The sequence below is a fragment of the Panthera pardus genome, unplaced genomic scaffold (assembly GCF_024362965.1).
Source record: "Panthera pardus isolate Hobbes unplaced genomic scaffold, ASM2436296v1 HiC_scaffold_21, whole genome shotgun sequence".
In the NCBI taxonomy this organism is placed as follows: domain Eukaryota; kingdom Metazoa; phylum Chordata; class Mammalia; order Carnivora; family Felidae; genus Panthera; species Panthera pardus.
In genome coordinates this window covers 2,224,713-2,245,806 of record NW_026526777.1, presented here as the reverse complement: position 1 = coordinate 2,245,806, position 21,094 = coordinate 2,224,713, and the positions used below count along the sequence as shown (strand labels likewise).

At 53.7% G+C, this 21,094-nt stretch overlaps 3 protein-coding genes across 4 annotated transcripts in view; 1 reads left to right on the top strand and 2 right to left on the bottom strand.

The window, feature by feature from the left end:
* Positions 1-21,094, bottom strand: part of HAPLN2 (hyaluronan and proteoglycan link protein 2) — a 53,977-nt gene that overhangs the window by 6,988 nt on the left and 25,895 nt on the right. The window lies entirely within an intron of this gene.
* Positions 10,829-16,945, top strand: LOC109256325 (G patch domain-containing protein 4). 2 transcript variants are annotated; one of them, XM_019431500.2, is made up of 8 exons: positions 10,829-10,949; positions 12,645-12,780; positions 13,239-13,312; positions 13,416-13,508; positions 13,591-13,677; positions 15,029-15,120; positions 15,376-15,426; positions 15,840-16,945. In XM_019431500.2, the coding sequence occupies exons 2-8, from the start codon at positions 12,702-12,704 to the stop codon at positions 16,567-16,569; spliced, it is 1,206 nt and encodes a 401-aa protein (XP_019287045.2). In that variant the 5' UTR covers positions 10,829-10,949; positions 12,645-12,701; the 3' UTR covers positions 16,570-16,945. The 2 variants fall into 2 exon arrangements, with proteins under 2 accessions (XP_019287045.2, XP_019287046.2); XM_019431501.2 differs by lacking the exon at positions 10,829-10,949 and adding an exon at positions 11,107-11,849.
* On the bottom strand, positions 17,147-19,421 carry NAXE (NAD(P)HX epimerase). Its single transcript, XM_053908817.1, has 6 exons — positions 19,196-19,421; positions 18,965-19,073; positions 18,758-18,868; positions 18,569-18,682; positions 17,820-17,967; positions 17,147-17,454 (listed from the first exon to the last, which is right to left on the bottom strand). The coding sequence occupies exons 1-6, from the start codon at positions 19,375-19,377 to the stop codon at positions 17,252-17,254; spliced, it is 867 nt and encodes a 288-aa protein (XP_053764792.1). The 5' UTR covers positions 19,378-19,421; the 3' UTR covers positions 17,147-17,251.

Below are 21,094 nucleotides of genomic sequence, written 5' to 3'. Positions count from 1 at the left end.
GCTGCAGACTCAGCAAGGTGACGGGAACGAGCCCGCACAAGCCCTGACTTCTCTTCCTCGAGCGCCCACACCTGGCGTCAGGCAGCCGGCCGACCGGCTTCTTGATCCCTGCTGCGCACGAGCAGGTCCCGCTGGACTGTGGCATGAGGGATGAGGACAGTTGGCAAGGCAGGCCTTTAGGCGGTTGCAGGGAGAGGCTGTGGGTGACTGGCAGGACCCCCTCTCCTTCCAGCGAGGTTCACACACAGCCGCCTCCCTCCTCCACCCTGCGAGCCCCAGGCCACGCTTCTCTCTGGCCCAGGCGGAGCCTCCTGGGGGGCTGGATCCCTGCATCCCCGTGGGAGGACGTAGGGGGGAGGCTGGGGACGCATCAGTCTTCAGGAAAAGGCGCTTTTTCCACTCAGGACCGCTGCCTCCCACTCTCTATACTTCTGTCTGTCTGCGGAGCGTGAGGACGTCACCTCCGTGCCTCAGAGGCCCCACGGAGCCTGGGCAGGAGACTGTTCCTCATCTCGGTGGCCCGGCCCCACCTGGACGTCCTGGACGGAGCTCAGTCTCTTGAGCCCTTTTAAAGCTTGGGGCTCCTGAGAAGTGGGCGTCCCGGTGCCCACTTCAGTAGGACCGGGACCTCGAAACTGGGACTGACCGTGTCCAGGGGGAGGACTTGGCTGGCCGCGTGGCCAGCTCCTGCCTGGCTCGGCAAAGTCTCAAGGGAATGGAATGGGGGTGTCACCTGCTGCTCACCCAACCTGGCCAGTGTTCCGGTCCATCAACCCTGTCTATTCTGAGGGCCTGCTGGGGGGCAGGGGGAGCTCCTCCTGTGCGGGAACCTTCTCACGGCACCAGAGGGCTGTCAGAGGAGAGCGGACAGAGCCTTAGAAGGCATGGCTGTCCCTGGCCTTTCCCTGAGGGACGAAAGGCAGCAGTGCTCAACTCAGCATTCTGCTCAATTCGGCCCCTCACCTGGATTCCGCTCCTGGCCACGGATGTACCCACCAGCTAGACAGACACCTGCCCTGTGTGTGCAGGACAGAGCTCCAGGGTCCGAACGTTACAGCCGCGGGGCATGGTTGAGCCTGCCTCTGAGCCGGCCTTGGGTACCGGTCGTGATTCTGCTGCAGGCTGTGTGTCCCCGGGGCGCAGCCTCTTCACTGGGCCTGTGTCCTCACCTGAACAACGGGACTGCGATCCATTTAAACTATTTTCTGGGGGCGCCCGGGGGGCTCAGTCGGTTCAGCGTCTGACTCGATTTCGGCTCAGGTCACGATCTCATGGTTTGTGGGATCGAGCCCCGTGTCGGGCTTCAAGCTCACAGCGTGGAACCTGCTTGGGATTCTCTCCCTTCCTCTCTCTCTGCTCCTCCCCAGCTCTCTCTCTCTCTCTGTGTCTTTCTCTCAAAACGAATAAACAAACGTTAAAAATAAAATGACAATTTTCTGAAGGGCCTCGGTGTGCAGAGAACGCTAACGGATGGAAGTTCCCAGTCTGGGGGTGATGTTTGGTGGAGGTGAGGGTAAGGTCAAATGGCAGGAAGCACAGAGAACAGTAAGAGACAAACATCTAGAAGCTATTTTCTTGGTGGCAAAGATTTGACAATTATATTTTACTTTTTATTTTTACATTTAGTTTTTATTTTTTGAGAGACATAGAGAGACAGAGCACAAGTTGGGGAGGGGCAGAGAGGGAGGGAGACACAGACTCCAAAGCAGGCTCCAGGCTCCAGGCTCCGAGCTGTCAGCAGAGCCCGACACGGAGCTTGAACTCACAAACCATGAGGCCGTGACCTGAGCCGAAGTCGGACGCTTAACTGGCTGAGCCACCCAGGTGCCCCCTACAATTATATTTTACTTTTTAATAGTCATGTCACCTGTCATTCTGTTTGTTAATAGTCTGTTCGCCATTGTGTTCAAGGGGGGCATTTATTTATTTATTATGTTTATTTGTTTATTTTTGAGAGGGGGAGGGGCAGAGAGAGGGAGAATCCCAAGCAGGCTCCACGCTGTCATCACAGAGCCCGACACAGGGCTCGATCCCACGAACCGTGAGATCATGACCCGAGCCGACATCAAGAGTCAAACGCTCAGCCGACTGAGCCACCCAGGCGCCCCACGAGTGGACCATTGAAACTGTATTTCTGTTCAACTACCTCCTGCAAGTACCTTGAGACCCCGACTCCCAATTCATCAGCCGTTCTCATGGGGCGGGGCCTGGGGCTCTCCCACACCCCTGCTTGTGCTCTCCGCCCAGCTGGTCGAGGCTAGGTCCCACCGCACTGTGTGCAGACCCCCACTCCCAGGCTCCCGTGGATCAAACTGAAACCCAGAAGGACGTACCCATCTACCATTCTCAGACCAGAATTTGGATAATTTGCAGAGTGAGCCCCATCCCAGAGCTCCCATCTTTTCCCACGGGAGAGATACTGTCACAGCATCATTCCCGTCTCGTGGACACAAAAACCAGTGTCCAGAGAAGGTTAGTAACTTGTTCAAGGTCATCTAGCCACTAGGTAACCCAGGTAGCTTATGTCCAAAGCTAGAGGAGTTCCTCCCTTCTGTGACAGAATAATTCCTCCAAACTTGGAAAAGGTAAACGGACAAGTGCTTGTTCCGGGTGGTTTTTTGGTATCACTCTGGAGCATCGTCAAAAGCTTGCTTGACAGCCACCGGACTCGCCTGGAGAATGTACCTTTGTTGTTAGTCTACTTGATAAATAGTCCACAACCAGACATTTACAGTTCCGTCCTATTGGTGGTTAACCCGCAGAAGCGGATAAAGTAATCGGCTGTTGTTGCCCAATACAGAAGTTAACCATAAAAGTGTTTCAGTTTGGTTGCCTTAGAAAGTCGACCAGTCTCGTATGTAAATTAGTAATCTTACTTTGAGATTCCTTTTTTGCCTTGTTCCCTCATTCATGAGTTAAATCAATGTTTGTTTTTAAAGTTATTTTTAAGTTTATTTGAGAGAGAGAGAGAGAGAGAGAGCAGGGAAGGGGCAGAGAGGGAGAGAGAGAATCCCAAGCAGGCTCCATGCTGCCAGCATAGAGCCCAATGCAGGGCTTGAACTCACAAACAGTGAGATCAAGACCTGACCTGAGCCAAAACCAAGAGTTGGACCCTCAAGCGACTGAGCCACCCCGGTGCCCCTGCATGTTCTTATTTTTCTTTTTTTATTTTTGAGAGAGATGGAGTGTGAGTGGGGGAGGGGCAGAGAGAGGGAGACAGAATCAGAAGCGGAAGCAGGCTGTCTCCAGGCTCTGAGCCCTCAGCACAGAGCCCGACGGGGGGCTCGAACCCACCAACCGTGAGATCATGACCTGAGCAGAAGTCGGATGCTTAACCTGCTGAGCCACCCAGGTGCCCTGCATGTTCTTTTTAAATCTACTTGAGATCATATCCTAGGAGCTGTTCCCTGCCTTGCTCTTTTCGCCTAATAGTGTATGGCATGTGTCCCATCAACATGGGACATAAAGCTTCCTCTGGTTCTGGGTCTGAATGGTGTCCCAGTGGGAGACTGCAGCATATTTACCCTGACGCCCCCTGGTGGACATTCACGGTGCCACAGGTTGGGACAACTAGTTAGACGTCGTGAGGGAAAAAATATAGATGTATATGAGCCACAACCCTCTCCATAAACGAAATCAATTCCAGGAATCTTAGAGACTTAAATGTAACGGTGAAGCCAAAATGAATCCCAGACTAATCAATTTTTCCATTGGAAGGCAACTTTTATTGCTTTTTAAAAACACGATCACGCGATGATACACTTAATTGTATACAACTTAACATCAAAACATTAAAAATGAAAATCTCCCTCAATCCCACCACATAGAGTAAATTGAACATTTTCTTGTTTGTCCTTCCCAACTTCCAGGACCGGGATCACGTGAGTTGAGTCGGGAGTCTGGGCTGCGGTGCTGGCGTGCAGGGCGCCCGAGGGCCAGCAGGGGGCGCGCGCAGGTGTCCGCTCGCCCTTGGGACGACCCTCGCCCTCTCGCGAGCCCGGGGCGCAGGGGGCGGAGTCCCGATTTCTCAAAGTCTGGTTCCGAGGTGGGGAGTTGGGGGTGGGGGCTTGCGGGGTCGCCCACGCCATCCGTTGCAGGACCGGTCCCACTGCTTTTCCACTGAGGTCTCTGGAAGGACTGCACTTTAAAAATAGAAAAAAGGGCAGCTCTCCCTGCCCAGGGTCCTCCCTGTGCTTTAATAAAATCACCTTTTGCACCTAAAAATAAATAAAACAAATAGGAAACAAGCAACCCAAATGTGGATGCATCCGCTCCCCTGAACACTGTGCTTCTCCAGGGTGACTCTAGAGGTGGCCCAGAGCTGCGGAGGACAGAGGCCCCCTTGGCGCCTGCCCCCTCCCGCCCTCCGGGCTCACCCCACCCCAAGGCCAGCATTTCTGCTTTCGGGGTTCAGGCCCCTTCAGGGGGGACATGAGGCCAGGAATAGGTCCACAGAAGCACTTGGGGAGACTGCGATTGGAGTTCAGGCCTTGACCCCGAAGGGACAGGAGGATGGTACCAAGCGCAGGTGGCAGTGGCGTTTCTGGGACACACCTGTCTCCCCTTGAGACCGCGGTCCTCTCTCTTCATCCCCGTTTTGTGTGCCCTCTGGCCTTCCGCTGACTTGCCTGCAAATAGGGACAACTACATCCAACGCGGGGTCACGGTGGGGATCAAATATGATAATGTTTGGGAAAATGGCATTTTAAACTGTAAACCACCATTATAAAAACCATTAGTTTTCAATAACAAAGCACTGTACGAAGAGGGTTGTAATGTGTTTATTATCGCGAACTGGGTCAATGAGGTAGAAAAACGAGAGACTGCCTAGGCGAGGGATTAGGAAGTCATCTCGGTCTAAGGAAAACCGAGACCTGGGCGCCTTCTTTTCCACCCGGAAACAAAAGTAAACACAGGCTGTTCTGTAAACATGCCAGTTCTTGTGATACAGGCTTTTCAAAGCCCCGCATTGTACTTGCGACCGCAAGCTGTTTTGTCTAAGCTCGCTCTCAGGTTTTGTTTCATTTATTTATTTACTTACTCATTTTTGAGAGAGAGCAAGAACGCAAGCAGGGAGGGGCAGAAAGAGGAGGAGGAGAGAATCCCAAGCAGGTTCTGCAAACGAACCCTGAGATCATGACCTGAGCCGAAACCAAGAGTTGGACGCTTAGCCTGCTGAGCCACCCAGACACCCCAGTTTCAGGTTTTATCTGCAGGGGAAAAAAAGGGGGGGGGGGCGACAAGAGCTGGGGAAGAGAAGTGACTCAGGCGTTCATGGGCCCTTGGGCTTTGTTGGGGGGGGGGGCTTTAAACGCAGTACAGAAAATTAACCCAATACCTTGAGGATTTCACTCGAGTCCAGAAACGCAGAAAGGAATTCGAGTCGGTAATCCCAGCGTCACGCTCACTTCCTCTATGTTTCTCTTCTCTGTGCCAAATCCCTCAGCACTGACTCTGGGCTGTACCCATTTGCTGCTTTAAAGTTATTTTCCAAGGGGCGCCTGGGTGGCTCAGTCAGTTAGGCGTCCGACTTCAGCTCAGGTCATGATCTCATAGTCTGTGAGTTTGAGCCCCGCGTTGGGCTCTGTGCTGTCAGTTCAGAGCCTGGAACCTGCTTCGGATTCTGTGTCTCCCTCTCTCTCTGCCCCTCCCGCACTCACGCTCTGTCTCTATCAAAAAATGAATAAACATTAAACAAAATTTTTTAAGTTATGTTCTGATAAAATAATATATGCTAACTCCAGAAAATTTGAAATTCGGGGAAAAGGTACAAAGAGGAGGAAACTCTTACCCATAATCCCTTCACCTAGGAACGGCTGCTTATAACATGTTCGTGTTCTTCCTTTGTTCTAGTGTGCCTGTGCATTTTTTAAAGGTATAATTCACATGCTGTAAAATGCAATTCAGTTGTTTTTAGGATATTCACGAGTTTAGCTGCCGCCACTATGTAATTCCAGAACAATTCACCAATCTAAAAAGAAGCCCTGTACCCAGATCAGTCACTCTTCATTGCCCTCTCCCAAACTGACTTGTGTCTACAGATTTGCCTGTTCTGGACATTGTGTGTAGACGGAACCACACAGGATGGGGCCTCTGTCTCCGGTTTCTTTCGCCTGGCACATTGCCAAGGTTTCTCCACATTGTGGGGAGCACCGGCCCTTCACTCCTTTTGATGGTCAAGTAATATTGCACTGCGTGGGTCTATCATGTTTCATTTATCCATCCAGCAGTTGATAGATGTTTGGGCTGTTTTCACTTCTTGAATATTATAAATGATGCTTCTATTAACATTCACATACAAGTTTCCATACAGACATAGGCTTTCAGTTCTCTTGGGCGCACACCCAGGATGTGGGACGGTCGTGTCCTATGGTAATTCTATGTTTAACTTTCTCAGGAACTTTCAAACTGTTTTCCAAGGCAGCTGCCCCATTTTACATTCCCACCAGCAATTACACGAGGGCTCCAATTTTTCCACATCCTCTCCATGTTGTTATCCTTAAAAAAAAAAAAAAAAAAAAAAAAATTAGTTATCTCAGTAGGTGTGAAATGGTATCCCTTATGATTTTCATTTGCATTTCCCTGATGACTAATAAAGTTGGGCATCTTTTCATGAGCTTATTTGCCACGCGTAGATCTTCTTTGGAGAAATGTGCATTCAGATCCTCTGTCCACTGTAAAATTCTGTTGTCTTTTTATTGTTGAGTTGTAAGAATTCTTTATATATTCTGGATATTAGAACCTCAACCGATACATGATTTGCAAATATTTTCTCCCATTCTGTGGATTGTCTCTTGAATTTCCCGATAATGTCCTTTGGACCACAAAAGTTTTAATTTTAAGAGATTTAGAGAGGGGTGCCTGGGTGGCTTAGTTGGCTAAGCGTCTGACTTTGGCTTAGGTCACGATCTCACCGTTTGTGAGTTCAAGCCTGGCGTTGGGCTCTCTGCTGTCAGCACAGAGCCTGCTTTGGATCCTCTGTACTCCCCTTCTCTGCCTTTCCCAGGCTTGTGCCCTCTCTGTCTCTCTCAAAATAAATAAATAAAAAAAACATTTTTAATTAAAAAAAAAAAGAGCCTTAGAGATTTAGCTCCTACATTGAGTTCTCTGATCCATTTGGAGTTAGTTTTTGCATGATATGAGGGAAGGGTCCAAATTCTTTTTTTTTCTTTTTTTTTTTTTGCATCTGGCTATCCATTGTTTCATCACCATTGTTGAAAAGACTATTCTCTCCCCGTTGAATCCTGGCATTCTTGTTGCCAAAAAATTGTCCATAAATTTATGGGTTTATTCCCGGACTCTGGATTCTATTCCATTGACCTGTACATCTATCCTATACCAGAACAACACTCTTGATTGCTGTAGCTTTGTAGTAAATTTTGAAATAGAAAAGCATTAGTCCTTCAACTTTGTTCCTTCTCGAGAATGTTTTGGCTATTCTGGGCTCCTTGGATTTCCATATGAATGTTTGGATCAGCTTGTCAATTCATGCCAAAAAGCTGACTGGGATTTTGATAGAGACTGTGTTGAATCTGCAGATTCATTGTGTTGAATTTGGAGAGGATTGTGACATTAAGTCTTCCCATTCATGAACATGGGCATCTTTCCATTTATTTAGATCTTCCTTATTTTCTTTCAGTAACATTTTGTTTTCAGGTACAAGTCTTGTACTTCTTTTGCTATATTACTTTAATGCTTAACTGTCTTATTCCTTCTGATGCCGTTACTTATGGATGTTTAACAAGGAGGAGCCCTTACCTATGGATGCCTAACAAGAATGAGCCCTTCTGTTAAGTTCCTCAAGATCCACATATGAGTGAAAACCTACGTGGATCTTGAGAAACGTAACAGAAGACCATGGGGGAGGGGAAGGGGGAAAAAAGTTACAGAGAGGGAGGGAGGCAAACCATAAGAGACTCTTGGATACTAAGACCAAACTGAGGGTTGATGGGGGGTGGGGGAGAGGGGAAAGTGGGTGATGGGCATTGAAGAGGGCACCTGTTGGGATGAGCACTGGGTGTTGTATGGAAACCAATTTGACAATAAATTATGTTAAAAAAAACAACAACAGGAATGAGCCCTTACCTATGGATGTTTAACAAGGATGAGCCCTTACTATGGGCGCCATCTTGTATCTGCTCTTTTCACTTCAATTACATCATAGACACTTCCCCCAAGTTATTAAGAATCCTTCTTCAACATCATATTTTAAGGCTGCATGTTAGCCCACCGTGTGGTCACACTAACTTATTTGGCCATTCTGTTGTGGGCTATTTAGGTTCTTTACAATTTTTCCATTTTTAGATATTACCGTAATAAGTATTTCTATGTACCGTGCTATGTCTGCAAGCCAGATTTCCTCCTTCAAAGTACTCGCGTATTCTTGTTCTAACAGCCTTTGTTTCTACTCTTGTGAGGAGGCGTGAGACTCCACGTCACTTGGAACTCCTTGAGGCCCACTTCCCTTGCAATCCCACACCGTCCCCAGGGCCAGGCCTGCACCTTCAAGGGAGGCTCCTTCAGAAAGCTTCGCCCGGGGGCCCCCGAACACGGGCAGGTGCAGCCATCTTACTCCCCACCCCCACCCCAGTACTGTGTCCTAACCTCACCAGAGCTCTTGTTCCTGTGATATAAATGCTTGGCAACTTGTTGTATCTCAGCAAGACCGTGAGGGCCAACAAGACAGGGCTGGACACTTTTATACCTCCAGCCCTTGGTCTCTAGAAAGCCCTTAATGGGGGCACCTGGGTAGCTCATCAGTTGAGGGTCCGACTTGCTTTTGGCTCAGGTCATGATCTCACAGTTAGTGAGTTTGAGCCCCGCATCGTGTTCTGTGCTGACAGCATGGAGCCTGCTTGGGATTCTCTCTCTCTCTCAATCTCTCTCTCTCTCTCTCTCTCTTTCTGCCCCTCCCATGCTTTCTCTCTCTCAAAATAAATAAACTAAAAAATATGTTTAAAAGTATTAAAAAAAAAAAGACCCTTAATAAATGTTTATTGAATAAATGAGTCAGGCAGAACACAGAGCTCAAGGCCTTAGACCAGAATAGGGGCCCTGGGTCAGGGAATTAGGGCCACTCGGTTTTTAGAGTGACCCACAGAGTATTGTGGGCTGGGAAGGGCCCCTGCGGTTCCCTCATTCCGGAGTTTTCAAACCTCTTTTATCACCACAATATGATGTAAGACATTGGATAGGGAGAGGAGAGAGAAGAAATGGAGAGGGAGGTGGTGGAAGCTGAAGCCCGGTCTGGGGATTCCCTCAGTGGTCCCCGAGAGACCACAAAAGAACCAAGTCTGTAAAGGTGATTTAGCTAGTCCAACATTCTAATTTTCCAGACAGGGAAAGGGTGCTCTTGAGCAGAAGTGGCTTGTTCGAGGTCCCACAGTTAGTGGCAGAGAAAAGGACTCAGAAGTGACTCCCATTCACAGAAGATTCCAAAACTGAATCCAGTGTCTGAGGAGCATCTTCGTAGCAATCACGAAGAATTTCACTAGGCAAGCATCTAGAATTCCACTAACCGAGCGCCATTGTTTAAACTAGTGTTCCCATGTAGCATTTTTAAAAATGTTTATTTTTGAGAGAGGAGGAGACAGAGCGCTAACGGGGAAGGGGCAGAGAGAAGGAGACACAGACTCGGAAGCAGGCTCCAGGCTCCGAGCTGTCAGCACAGAGCCAGATGCGGGGCTCCAACCCACCAACCCTGAGATCATGACCTGAGCCGAAGTCAGAGGCGTAACTGACTGAGCCACCCAGGCGCCCCTCCATGTAGCATGTTTAAAAAAAAAAAAAAAAAAAAAATGTGTATTTATTTTTGAGAGAGAGAGGGAGAGGCAGAGAGAGGGGGAGACAGAGAATCCCAAGCAAGCTCTGCCCTGTCAGTGCAGAGCCCAACGTGGGGCTCGAACTCACTAACCGTGACATCATGATCTGAGCTGAAACCAAGAGTCCAACGTTTAACTGACTGAGCCACCCAGGCGCCCCCCCACCTCCGCACCACATTTAGCATATTTTAAAAGTAAAGTTAATTTTACGGAGAAAATGTGATGAAGAGGAGTGTGACAAAGTGAGCAATTTTGACAAACCTTACCGCCGGTTTTTTCTCTTCCAGTTTCTGGAGCAGGTGCACCCTTAACTTCCCGTAAATACTGATATAGGGAGGCCGATGGGCGGATTTTTTCAGGTTTTAGTTCTGCGGGGGGCTTGGCGGGGCCCGGGCACAGTGGCTGTGGCTGGGGGCATGTGCAACTTCTCCTGCTAACTTGTTAGCCAAGTGCAGCGAACTGCACAGTTCGCTCAGTGGAGCCACCTTGCAAGTGCAGAGTCCCCAGCTTGGCGCGCATTCCGGGACCCCGGGGCCCGACGTCTCGCTCCGGGCCCCACCCCCACCTCCTCCAGCCCCACTCACGGTGTCAACGACCCCGGCCAGGCCAGAGGCTCCCGAGTCAGGGCATCACCAGTACCAAAGAGGCAGGTCCCGGCACAGCGTTTGATGAGCCTACTCAAACCTCCAAACGCCTGTTCCCGCAAGCTGAGCACTGGTCCCGCCGAAACCACTCCCGACGGGCCCCCTCCCGACCCCTGCGCGCTCCCCGGAGACTCCTTCCCCACGTCTGTGGCGGGACTAGCTCAGCGTCGCAGCCAAAGCTGTTCTCGGCGTTCCCGGGGCCAGTTAGGACAAGTCCCTCGGCCGCTCCGGGGCTGTAGGCTGGCGGCGAGTAGAACACCCCCGAACCTCCGGAAACGGGCGCGCGAGTTTCCATGGCAACCATACCCGCCAGGGCGCCTCCGCAACACCCACAAGGCCCCAAGGACCCGGGCTTCCGGGGCCCGTGATGGTCTCTATGGTTTCGGCAGCCTAGAGGGGCCGAGCCCCCCGGCACTTCCGGGAAGATGGCGGCGCCCTGGTCGGAGGAGGCACGTGTTCCTGCGGAGAGGGCCCCGCGGTGACGGTAAGGGGCTACCGCCCTCCGCGACGGTGGCATTCGGAGCCCGGGCTCGGGACAAAGGCTAGAGCAGGAGAGTAGCTTTGCCCGGCGGGACCGCGGCGGGAGGGCTGGGATTTAAACCTCACGAGGAAGGAGGCTAGGGAGAGGGTAGCGGCCCTTTGGAACTGCTGTCAGGAGACTGGCCTAGGCCACTTTCCCAAAAAACTCAGGTTGACAGGAGAGGAGATAGTTCGTGAAGGCGCGCTCGCAGACTTCTCAGAGCCTGCGGCGCGCAGCCTGGGATCTGGTTGCTTCTGTCCACGGTTATCCATGGGCAGCGGGCTAAAGCAGCCCCCACCTGTGCCATACCGGCTGGACGCATTCTCACTCCGGGCGCTGCGTTAAGTGCACTGGGGTTGGAGAACAAAGTCCGACTCCGATTTCCAGGGCGAATGGTTTCTGCCACGAGGGAGAGGCTGCGGTAAACCTTTCGTCGGGAAGCACAGAGAGCCGTAAGAGACCGAGAGGGTATTAACACCAGTTCTGGGATGTCTGAGATCCCGGATCCACGACTTGCCAGCTCTCTGATTTGGGCGGGTAGCTAAACTCCTCAGTGCCATTTCTTCGTTTGCAAATGATGGCAACACTTGCTAGTAGGATTGTTGGGAGGAGGAAATAGGATAATCTGTGTAAAGCAATTAGCAGCATGCTGGCATCGAGTAAATGTGTTAGTGTTAGATGTTTTTATTATTGAAATTTGGGGGCTGATACATCAGCGATAACTTCTGGGAGGAGGCAGAGTTTTGAGGTAGCCTTAAAGGCCCCAGTGTTTTTTTACCATTCTTAAAAATTCAAGAAGCAACAGAGAGCCATTTCTTCATTCAGCGCTTTTTTGTTGGGATTCTCGGAGTATCAGGTTTTCAGGTAATCGTCCTTTAATCGTCCTTCAGGGTAAGAACGTGAACAGAAATGGAAGTCATTCTGGGTTTGTTTTCATACCTAACCAGACTGGTCATCATTGTTTTTTTTTTGTTGTTTTTTTTTAATGTTTATTTTATTTTTTGAGAGACAGAGAGCGAGCGGGGGAGGGGCAGAGAGAGTGGGAGATCTAGAATCTGAAGCAGGCTCCAGGTTCCGAGCTGTCGGCACAGAGCGGGCCTCGAGCCCGTGAACTGCGAGATCATGACCCAAGCTGAAGCCGGACGCTCAACCAACTGAGCCATCCAGGCGTCCCTTTGTTGAGTATTCTTATAGCTCAGGTTAAAAGCCTCTCAGCTTTGTTTTTACATGGTAATAAACGGCGGGGGATGTTGTCGGGCAGTGGTGAAGAGCAGGGAGTCTGCAGACAAGATGTCTGGTGGCCGTCTACACATCAGCTCTGTAACCTGGAGCAAGTTGTCTAACCTCCTTAGGCCTTAATCTCCTCATTTCTAAAGTAGGGAGAGTAATACCTTTCTGAATGCAGAGTACTCTTCCCGGGCTGGGAAGATTGAGTGAACTCATCATGTGGCGAGCTCTCGGTACATTTCGGTATTATTATTGACACTAGGATTTGACTTTTCGACTTGCTGACCTCTCTGTGGTCAGACAGGGAGCTAGCTCCCCAAAGACTGGGCCTCCTTTCTCTGTCTCTGCCCCAGGTTCGGAAAAGAATTTTTATGAGAGCAGCCGGGATGGATTTGATGGGTGATTTGAGCACTTTCCCCTTTTCTCTTGAAGGGATGAGAATGATGTCTACTCTGCTGAGGGCCTGAGCTTAGTGACCCTCCCGTCACCATGAGTGTCACGCCAGAGATCAAGAGCCGTGGGATGAAGTTTGCCGAGGAGCAGCTGCTGAAGCATGGATGGACCCAAGGTCATCTCCGTGGCGCCCCTTCCACATCCTCCCAACTTTCTGGCCACTTTCTGCCCAGGGGAGCGGCGGCGTCCTGGGCTACCCATTTGTAATCCGTGCAGCTGGAGGAGGAAAAGCTAGTTTAAAGGGAAATTTACAGGTGAAAATTCCCAGCTTTTCCAAAAAATGGAAGAGTGGAAGAAATTTTACAGTGGGTCCGTGAGAAAGAAGTGGTTGGGAGGACTGGGAGAGGGGGGAAGGGGCACAACCTCTGTCCTGGAGGAAGCATGAAGGAAAAGACAGCTTGAGCTCAGACAAAGGCAGGGACACTGTGTGCAGAAATGCCAGGAACAGCGGGACTGGAGGGCATCCGCCCGGGACGGAGTGTACCCAGCGCTCCGTGTGGGAGGGCAGAGTGGCCCTCCCAGTGGGGGCTCAGGGCAGGCGGCAGAATAAACGGGTCGCTCCCCGTCCTGCAGGCAAAGGTCTGGGCCGGAAGGAGAATGGCATCACCCAGGCCCTCAGGGTGACGCTGAAGCAGGACACTCATGGGGTAAGACTGGGCAGGCTGAGGGAGGGCAGTGTGGATGGGAGAGGGGGACTCTGGGGACAGGGCGGGGACAGGTCCTCAGGGTTCACACTTCTTCCTCTGGCAGGTGGGACATGACCCTGCCAAGGAGTTCACGGACCACTGGTGGAATGAGCTCTTCAACAAGACTGCAGCCGGCTTGGTTGTGGAGACTGGGCAGGTAGGAGTGCTGACAGATGGCCATTGGACCGTGGGGGCCTGGGACACGCCTGTGCCACCCATTGACTGACACCTTCCCCCAGGATGGAGTCCGGATAAGGCATCTTTCTAAGGAGACTACCCGTCGTAATCGTCCCAAGCCCAACTTGCTGTATCAGAAGTTTGTAAAGGTACCAGGGGGTGGGTGTGAGAGGGTCCATCCTTTTTCCCCCGTCCCTGGCCTCCCCCGGGGCCTGAACAGTTGCTTTGCATGCCTTACCTGTTCTGGGGACCACCCTAACGTCGCATTCTGTGACCAACCTTGCCATTGCTTGTCTAGACCGCCTGGCCCTCGGCCAGGACTGAGGTCTGCAGGTCCCGTGGATCCTACCATCTGCTGAGGGGCGGCGATAGAGGGTGGGGGGACAGAGATGCTGCCAGAGCAGGGTGAGAGGGGATGTCCAGTGCGAAGGACTCCAAATCCAGAGGGGACCTGAGAGAGGATCTGACCCATCCTCTGTATTGTGCAGTTGTGGCCCAGAGTGGGGACAGTGGCTTGTAGACAGGACTAGAACCCAGGTCTGCAGACTCCTGCTTTCCAGCATACTGATAGAAGGGAGCATCTGTTATGTGCTGTGGGCTCTGTGTCATGTAGCAGCCCTTTCCCCTGGTCCTCATCACTGTGGCCATTGTCCTTTCTGCTGGGTTTTGTCTCAGCCTTACACGCAGACTCCTCACCCCGTTAGTTCAGTGCCACAGAGCGTCCAGAGTGCTCTCTGTAACAGAGTTCACTGGGGCTCTGGCTCGTCCCTGACCTAGGACGACAGTCCTGATGTGTCACACTGGCTCGTGTGCCCCTGCAGCCTGGTCCTGTACTCACCCTTGTTGAGACCTCTGCACTGTTAGGCGGATAGAATCAGTTCTCAGGAATGTTCCATCTTCTTTCACCTTCAGGGCTTTGCACGCGCTCCTCCCGCTGCCTTTCCCCCTCTGCCTGCCAACTTTTGTTTGTCTTCCGGAGCTCACCAAGGTCCTGAAGCTTCCCTAAACCCTGAAGTCAGCTTGGGTACCCCTCCTCTGGCACAGGCAGCGCTTTCACCACGATGGCCTGTGTTCTGCCATCCTCCCTTCGCCCCACACGTAGATTTCACGTGGGCTGGATCGCTCGATCCTGTTCCACTGTGTACCCCAACCCTTGGCCCGTGGTAGGTTTTCAGTCCGGTTAAATAAAGCCCTGTGTGTAGGTGTGGGGGAGGGGTGAGAAGCACCCTCTTTACAGTCAGCACCATGAGGACCTGCTGGTCCGGAGCACTCCCTCCTCCCTTGTGCCCACTGCCCCCCACCCCCCACAGCTGCAGCCCACCCCCTGCCCGAGTTGGAAGTACGCAGCTCGGCACACCTCCCTGGGGGTCTCAGGGAGCCGTATCGGGGACTGGCAGGTTTGTGCCTATGGCTACCAATTCCTGGGGGGTTCCAGGAGGGGAGAGGGATTGGCAGTAGTGTTGAGCGGGCTCTGTCCACCCCCATGATCACTCCTTCTAGACGGCCACGCTGACGTCAGGTGGTGAACAGCCAGACAAAGACGTGGAGAGCCACAGTGATGATGACAGCCAGGGGTCCAAGCCTCCAAAGATGTGAGACCTCATTTCAGTGGTGGTGGGGGGGGTGCGGGAGGAGAGACCTTTGAACCTCCAGAGAAGGCACCAAGTCTCGTGCCTGACTGGGCTGCTTCGGGTGGAGCCGCGTTGTACTGATCTTTGCATCGCCGGCACCTAGAAAGTGCCAGGTCCCGAACAGGAAGTCAGTGTTGAAGGAATGCCTTAGAGGGCAGGAGAGGGCAGGCCTTTCCACGAGCTCTGTGTGTAATTCTTGATCCCCCCACCCCACAGTCTGACCGATGAGATGCTGCTCCAAGCCTGTGAGGGGCGAACAGCACACAAGTGAGTAGCGTTCGGCTCCCCGGGCTCCCTGCCTTCCTCCCTGTCGCAAGCCCACCCTAGAGGATGGTCTGCGCCACCCTGTACTCTTCCCACCCCAGGGGGAAGGGTTCCAGCTGCCCGCAGGCAGCTCCGCGGCACCTGGGGGGCTCAGTCGCTTAAGTGTCCAGCTCTTCATCGTGGCTCAGGTCACGATCTCACGGTTCATGAGATCGAGTCTCACGTCGGGCTCTGTGCCAACAGTGTGGAACCTCATTCTCTCTCTGTCCTTCCCCTGCTCACGTGCGCCTTCTCTCAAAACAATAAACGTTGGAAAGAGACAGAGGCAGGTCCTCCCCTGCCAGTTCTGCACACAATCTCGGGACTAGGCCTGCTCCCCCATACCTCACTCCGACCCGGGCCTCCATGTGTTCCAGGGCTGCTCGTCTTGGGATCACGATGAAGGCTAAGCTCGCTCGGTTGGAGGCCCAAGAACAGGCCTTCCTGGCTCATCTCAAAGGCCAGGACCCCGGGACCTCTCAACTACAGTCTGAGAGCAAGCCCCGCAAAAAGAAGAAAAAGAAAAGAAAGCAGGAAGGGGAGGAAGAGGCTACGGCAACTGATGGGGATGCAGAAGAGGAGTGCCCAGAGGACCCAGGCCAGAGCACCAGGAGAAGCCAGAAGAAGAAAGGGCAACGGCGAGAAAAGGCGGTTGCAGACGAGACAGGGGGCACAGCTGTCGGAGGCGGGGACGGGGAGGCCACAGGAACGAGTGAGCTGGGAGAGTGGAAGAACGGGGAGCAAACGGATGAGCCCTTCGGGAAAAGGAAGAAGCGGCGGCACCGAGCAGAGAAGGTGGGGGTGTCGGGTGGAACAGGAGGCATTGGGCCGGAGCAGGCGGAGAGCGGGGCACACGCGGAGCCGGGCAGCAGACGCGAGCAGAGGCGGCGGCAGCAAGACTTGGGCGCAGAAGCCACAGCCCGAGCTGCCGAAGACGGTGGGGCCCAGGAGGCAGCGAGCAGAAGGCACGGTGACGGGAAAAGCAGGAGAAGGAAGAAGAAAAGGCAGCGGCCCCAGGAGGAGGAGGATGTGGGGGAGGGGGAGGGGGGCAGAGCTGGAGTCAGCCCCGATGGGAGAACAAGGAAGGAGAAACAGAAGAAAGACTGAAGGGCAGGTCAAGGCGGGGCTCTACAGATTCCTTTTCAGGACTTGAAGTCTGAGACCCCCAGTGGACAAGGGCTCCTGCGCCCTCCCCGTGAGGAGTCCCTCCCAAGGAGGAAGCCGAGTGCCAGAGCGCCAGCTGCTCACAGGACAGTGTGGGCACAGCGCTGGGGACTGTGGGGACAGGAAGGCAGAGGCCCTCTGGAGGGGCACCCTTGCTGAAGGCAGATGCAGGTGTAGGCAGAATGGACTCCAGCCCATAGCCTGCCAGTGTCAGCACTAGAAAAAATGGTTAGCTTGGGCTCCAGGCCGGGTGGAAGTCCTGACTGGCCTCTCCACGCCCCGCCTGCTAACATCCTAAATACAAATTCGTTTCCTGGGATGCCTCTGAAGGGATTTCTTCTGTTCACCTCCGTCTTGCTACCCTGTTAGTGGACGGAGAAAGCTCAGAGAACCTCACTTGGGTTTTTTTTCAGCATCTGAAAGTCCATTTTCATTGCCCTCAAATGCCACGGCCACCTCCCTTGCCTGCTCTGTTCTCCCAGAAAGGGGGCGCCATGTCTCATTCAGTTTGCTGTCCAGCTCCTGCCACCCAGTAACTTTTATTGCCAGAACAGCTCCCAGGACCCCATGGCGGTAGGAGGGGGGCGCTAAGTCTTTATTGGGAAGGACGCCCGCCCGTCTTCCCTCACTGCAGACGGTAGACACACTCCGTGTCAGGGTAGGGCGGCAAGTTCAGCTGGTACTTCTTTTCCAGAGCAGGAGGCACGAAACGACCTCCCAGGTAGTGATAGCGACCGGTGAAGTGGCTCGCAGACTTTTTGGGTGCAGTCAGGGAGATGAGCAAGTCTGGCTGGATCCCTCCAGAATTTCCCTTCTCCACATCCCATCCTGAAAAGAGGGTGTATTCAGGGAGAGAGAAGAGAGCAGGTGTCCATTCTTCCATACCTTGTTCTGCCCCTGTCCTGAACGAGCGGGGGCCCCGTGTCTCTGCCTGGGGAACCCGCATCCTTGGAGCTCCATGGCCATGGCCATGGCCTCCTAGGCTTTGGTCTCTTGGGTCCAGCACACAAAAGGTGCTCCCGGCCTGCCCCCTGGCCCTTTTGTGGACTCCCAAAAGCTGTGTTCTGCCCCTTTACACTCAGCTTGTTTAGAGCTTGGTCTGAGCCTTGGAAGAATGAGGACTCCTGGGTACCTATCTTAAGACAGGGCAGGACCCAGGCCCCCATCCCACCCAGGCTCCTCGGACCCGGCACCTGAGGGAATGTCGATACTCGCGATGGGCACGGTGAGCCCGCTCAGGACGCTCAGGATGCTTCGGAATGGCTCCCGGACGTCCCCTTTGAAGCTGAAGCCGAAGATTGCATCCACTACCAGCTCGTACAGTTCGTCGATCAGCATGGGCTGTGGTGGAGTAGGGAGAGGAGAGGGTGTGGGAGCCCCTGACCGGACAGGGCTGTCCCCGGCACACACCACTCGGGCACACGGGTCATTTTATCTCCCTCAGAGACTTCAGTGCAAACTGGTCAGTGATTTAGACCAAGCGGAGTCCACACGTGGTTTCTGTTCTGAGTGCCTGTCTGCCTGCCTGCCGTTGGGGCGGGTACAGGGTGAGGCCACCTGCAGCTGGAGGCAGGACAGACCCCTTGCTTTCTCTGCAACACCTCAGTCTCTTCACCTGTGAAATGCGTTAAGAAACTTAAAAAGCAAAGTTCTTATTTCCCATCCTTAGGTCCATGTCCCTGCAGAAAGGGCTTAGGATGAGGCAGTCACATCAGCCCCTTCTCAGGGGGTTACTGCCTGCCGAGCAGGCCCTGACCTCAGAAGTCAGAGGGAAAGGTGTGGCCATGGATGTGAGAGGCGGCCTCGGGCACTGCTGGAGCGGGGGCAGGCTCTTCACACTGTTCCTGGTCAAACGGTACACTTAGGCACCTGTGCGGGGCACTTCCCCACCTGCCCGGAGTCTGTCCTCCAGAGAGATGGGCGGGGGAGCTCAGCCACCTACCTCCGGGGGCATTTCACCAAGGAAGGGGATGTCCATTTTCTGGCACTGGGTCACCAGTGCACCGAAGAGTGGCTTGTTAGGCCTTTTGGGGTAATAGATGGTTGGCTGGTAGCCCTAGGGGGAAGGAGAGGGGTCATTCAAGGCCAGACCTCGGAGCCCCCCGCCGCCCAGCCCTTCCCCGATACTCACAAAGAGCTTGAGGTGCCGGGCACAGACCAGGCCGTCTCCTCCGTTATTCCCGGGCCCGCAGATGACCAGGACCGTGGGGGGGCTCCGGGACATAGACTTGGGGGGATAGGCCTGGAGGCGGAGTCAGGGGGCGTCACAGGGGCCCTGGGCGGCCCCAGGCCGCCCCGGCCCCACCCCCACCCCCCGGGCTTGACCGGCGCCACCGACCTTGGCTATGGCTGTGGCACAGCTCAGCCCCGCCAGCTCCATCAGCTGGTCCACGCTGAACTGGTACTCGTTGAACAGCTCCTCGTCCACGGCCTGGGCCTCCTCCTGGCTGCGGACACCCACCGCCTGAGTCCCGCCCCAGGGCGCTCGGAGCGCGGGCGCGCTGCCGCCCCAGTCCCGGCCCCCGCCCCCGCCCCCGCCCCGGAGCGAGCCCGCCCGAGCCTCGCCTACCTCAAGTACTTCACCGCCGGGCTCGCCATGAGCGCCGGGTCCCCGCGGCCGCCCGACTGCGGCCGCCGCGTCCCCCACCAGGCTGGCCTCGCGCGGCAGACCCCGGCCGGGCCCCGGACGCGCTGCAGGTGCGAACCGGCGGCCAGCAGACCAAACCCCAGCAGCGCCCGCAGGGCCCTCATGGAGCTCGCGGCGCGCGCCCCTCCCCCCCTCGTCCGGCGCAGGCGCGGCCCTCGTCCCGCCCCCCCTGGAGGCGGGGCCTCGGCTCGTCCCGCCCCCTCGCGAGGGCGCGGCCGCCTGGCCTCGCGTTCCCTGGGGGCGGAGCGCCTCGCTCGCAGCGGCGTGGGCGGTGGCTGGTCGCCTTGCGGGTCCTGCCCAGAGGGCGGCCCGGGCACGTACCAGCTGCGAGTGCATGTGGCACCCCTGGTGTCAGTGCCCTGCGAGTACGCGCTCCACGGGCGCCAGCGCTTGCAGAGCCGGCCACCGCGCCCGCGACGCGGCGCTCGGTAAATCGGGCTAATGTTGTCGCTTACACTGCAAGCGGTTCCCAACGCGGGATGGACTGCTCAGGCTGGAAGAGCAGTACTCGAGAGACAAGTGATGGGGGGAAACGAAAGTTTCCTTTATTCAGGGAGAGAATGCACTAACACCCCAAAGGCCATCTTCCCCATCCGGCCAAGCTGAGGGTTTAAAAAAAAAATTTTTTTTTAAATCTTTTATTTTTGAGAGAGAGACAGAGTGAGAGCAGGGGAGGAACAGAGAGAGAGGGAGACGCAGAATCCGGAGCAGGCTCCAGGCTCCAAGCTGTGAGCACAGAGCCCAACACGGGGCTCGAACCCACAAACCATGAGATCATGACCTGAGCTGAGGTCGGAGGCTTAACCGACTGAGCCACCCAGGCGCCCCCAAGCCAGAGGGTTTTAAACGGGAGGGCGGTGCCAGAAACGTGGGGGCTTGTGCAAGGGAAGCTGGTGCCTGGGCCCTTAGTCGTTTGTGGTCATGATCTTGGGCAGGCCTTACCTCCCGGAGAGCCTGATCCCTCATTTCTCAAGGCCAGTGGTCTAATCCCTAGGAAAGTAGGTGTTCTGCTACAGACCAAGGGACTTAGGTCAAGCAAGCAAGGAGCCCCTAAACTTGAAGTAAGTTAACCCTTAAGAGTGGTTGCAGTGCTGTTTACAGTATAATTTAAGACCCCTCCCCCAAATACATTAGCTGCCCCTACCTCTGCTTACCAGGATAGCATGCTTCATTTCTCTAATCATACATAATACTTGTTCCCTGTCATCAACATAATAGCTATGGAAATACAAAGTTATAAACCTTAAATAGGTTGAGAGTGTCATGGTTAAAAATGTAGTTGAAACCATAGGCTCCAGATTCCAAAAACATATCAAGAAACACCTGGAGGGGAAGACTGCAATTTTTACCCAAGAGGTTTTAAGAACGCAAATACAAAAATACAAAAATAAAAACTAAAAAGAGGGGTGCCAGGGTGGCTGAGTCAGTTAAGCATATGCCTTCGGCTCAGATTGTGATCTCAAATTTGGTGAGTTTGCCGCTGTCCTCTTCAGATCCTCTGTTCCCCTCTCTCTCTGCACCCCCCCTCAAAAATAATAAATAAAATAACTAAATAAATAGAATGCAAACACACACTCTCACATACTTAAGCGGCGGAGTGTGGGGGGGGAAGTCTTGGGAATAACACACCAGTTACCACTAAGACACTACGATAAAGTAATTAACCAGGTGAAGGTCCTGTTTTTATGTTATTTTTCTGTGCCATGAATTGTATCCTGGCTAGTTCACTGAGAAAGGCAAGAACTCCCCCTGCTTTTAATTACTCTCCTGCTATTCTCCTTTTGAATTATAAAAGATTTATCGTCTCCTGTAAGATGTACC

What these genes read in the sequence shown, in the direction of transcription:
- NAXE (XM_053908817.1), bottom strand. Translation starts at nt 19,377, where the DNA reads ATGAGGGCCCTGCGGGCGCTGCTGGGGTTTGGTCTGCTGGCCGCCGGT. An exon ending in CCCGGCACCTCAAGCTCTTT is followed by an intron (nt 18,683 to 18,757) that starts GTGAGTATCGGG and finishes CCTTCCCCCTAG; the next exon opens with GGCTACCAGCCAACCATCTA. An exon ending in TTGGTGAAATGCCCCCGGAG is followed by an intron (nt 17,968 to 18,568) that starts GTAGGTGGCTGA and finishes ACTCCACCACAG; the next exon opens with CCCATGCTGATCGACGAACT.
- LOC109256325 (XM_019431500.2), top strand. Translation starts at nt 12,702, where the DNA reads ATGAGTGTCACGCCAGAGATCAAGAGCCGTGGGATGAAGTTTGCCGAG. An exon ending in TGAAGCAGGACACTCATGGG is followed by an intron (nt 13,313 to 13,415) that starts GTAAGACTGGGC and finishes TTCCTCTGGCAG; the next exon opens with GTGGGACATGACCCTGCCAA. An exon ending in GAGGGGCGAACAGCACACAA is followed by an intron (nt 15,427 to 15,839) that starts GTGAGTAGCGTT and finishes CATGTGTTCCAG; the next exon opens with GGCTGCTCGTCTTGGGATCA.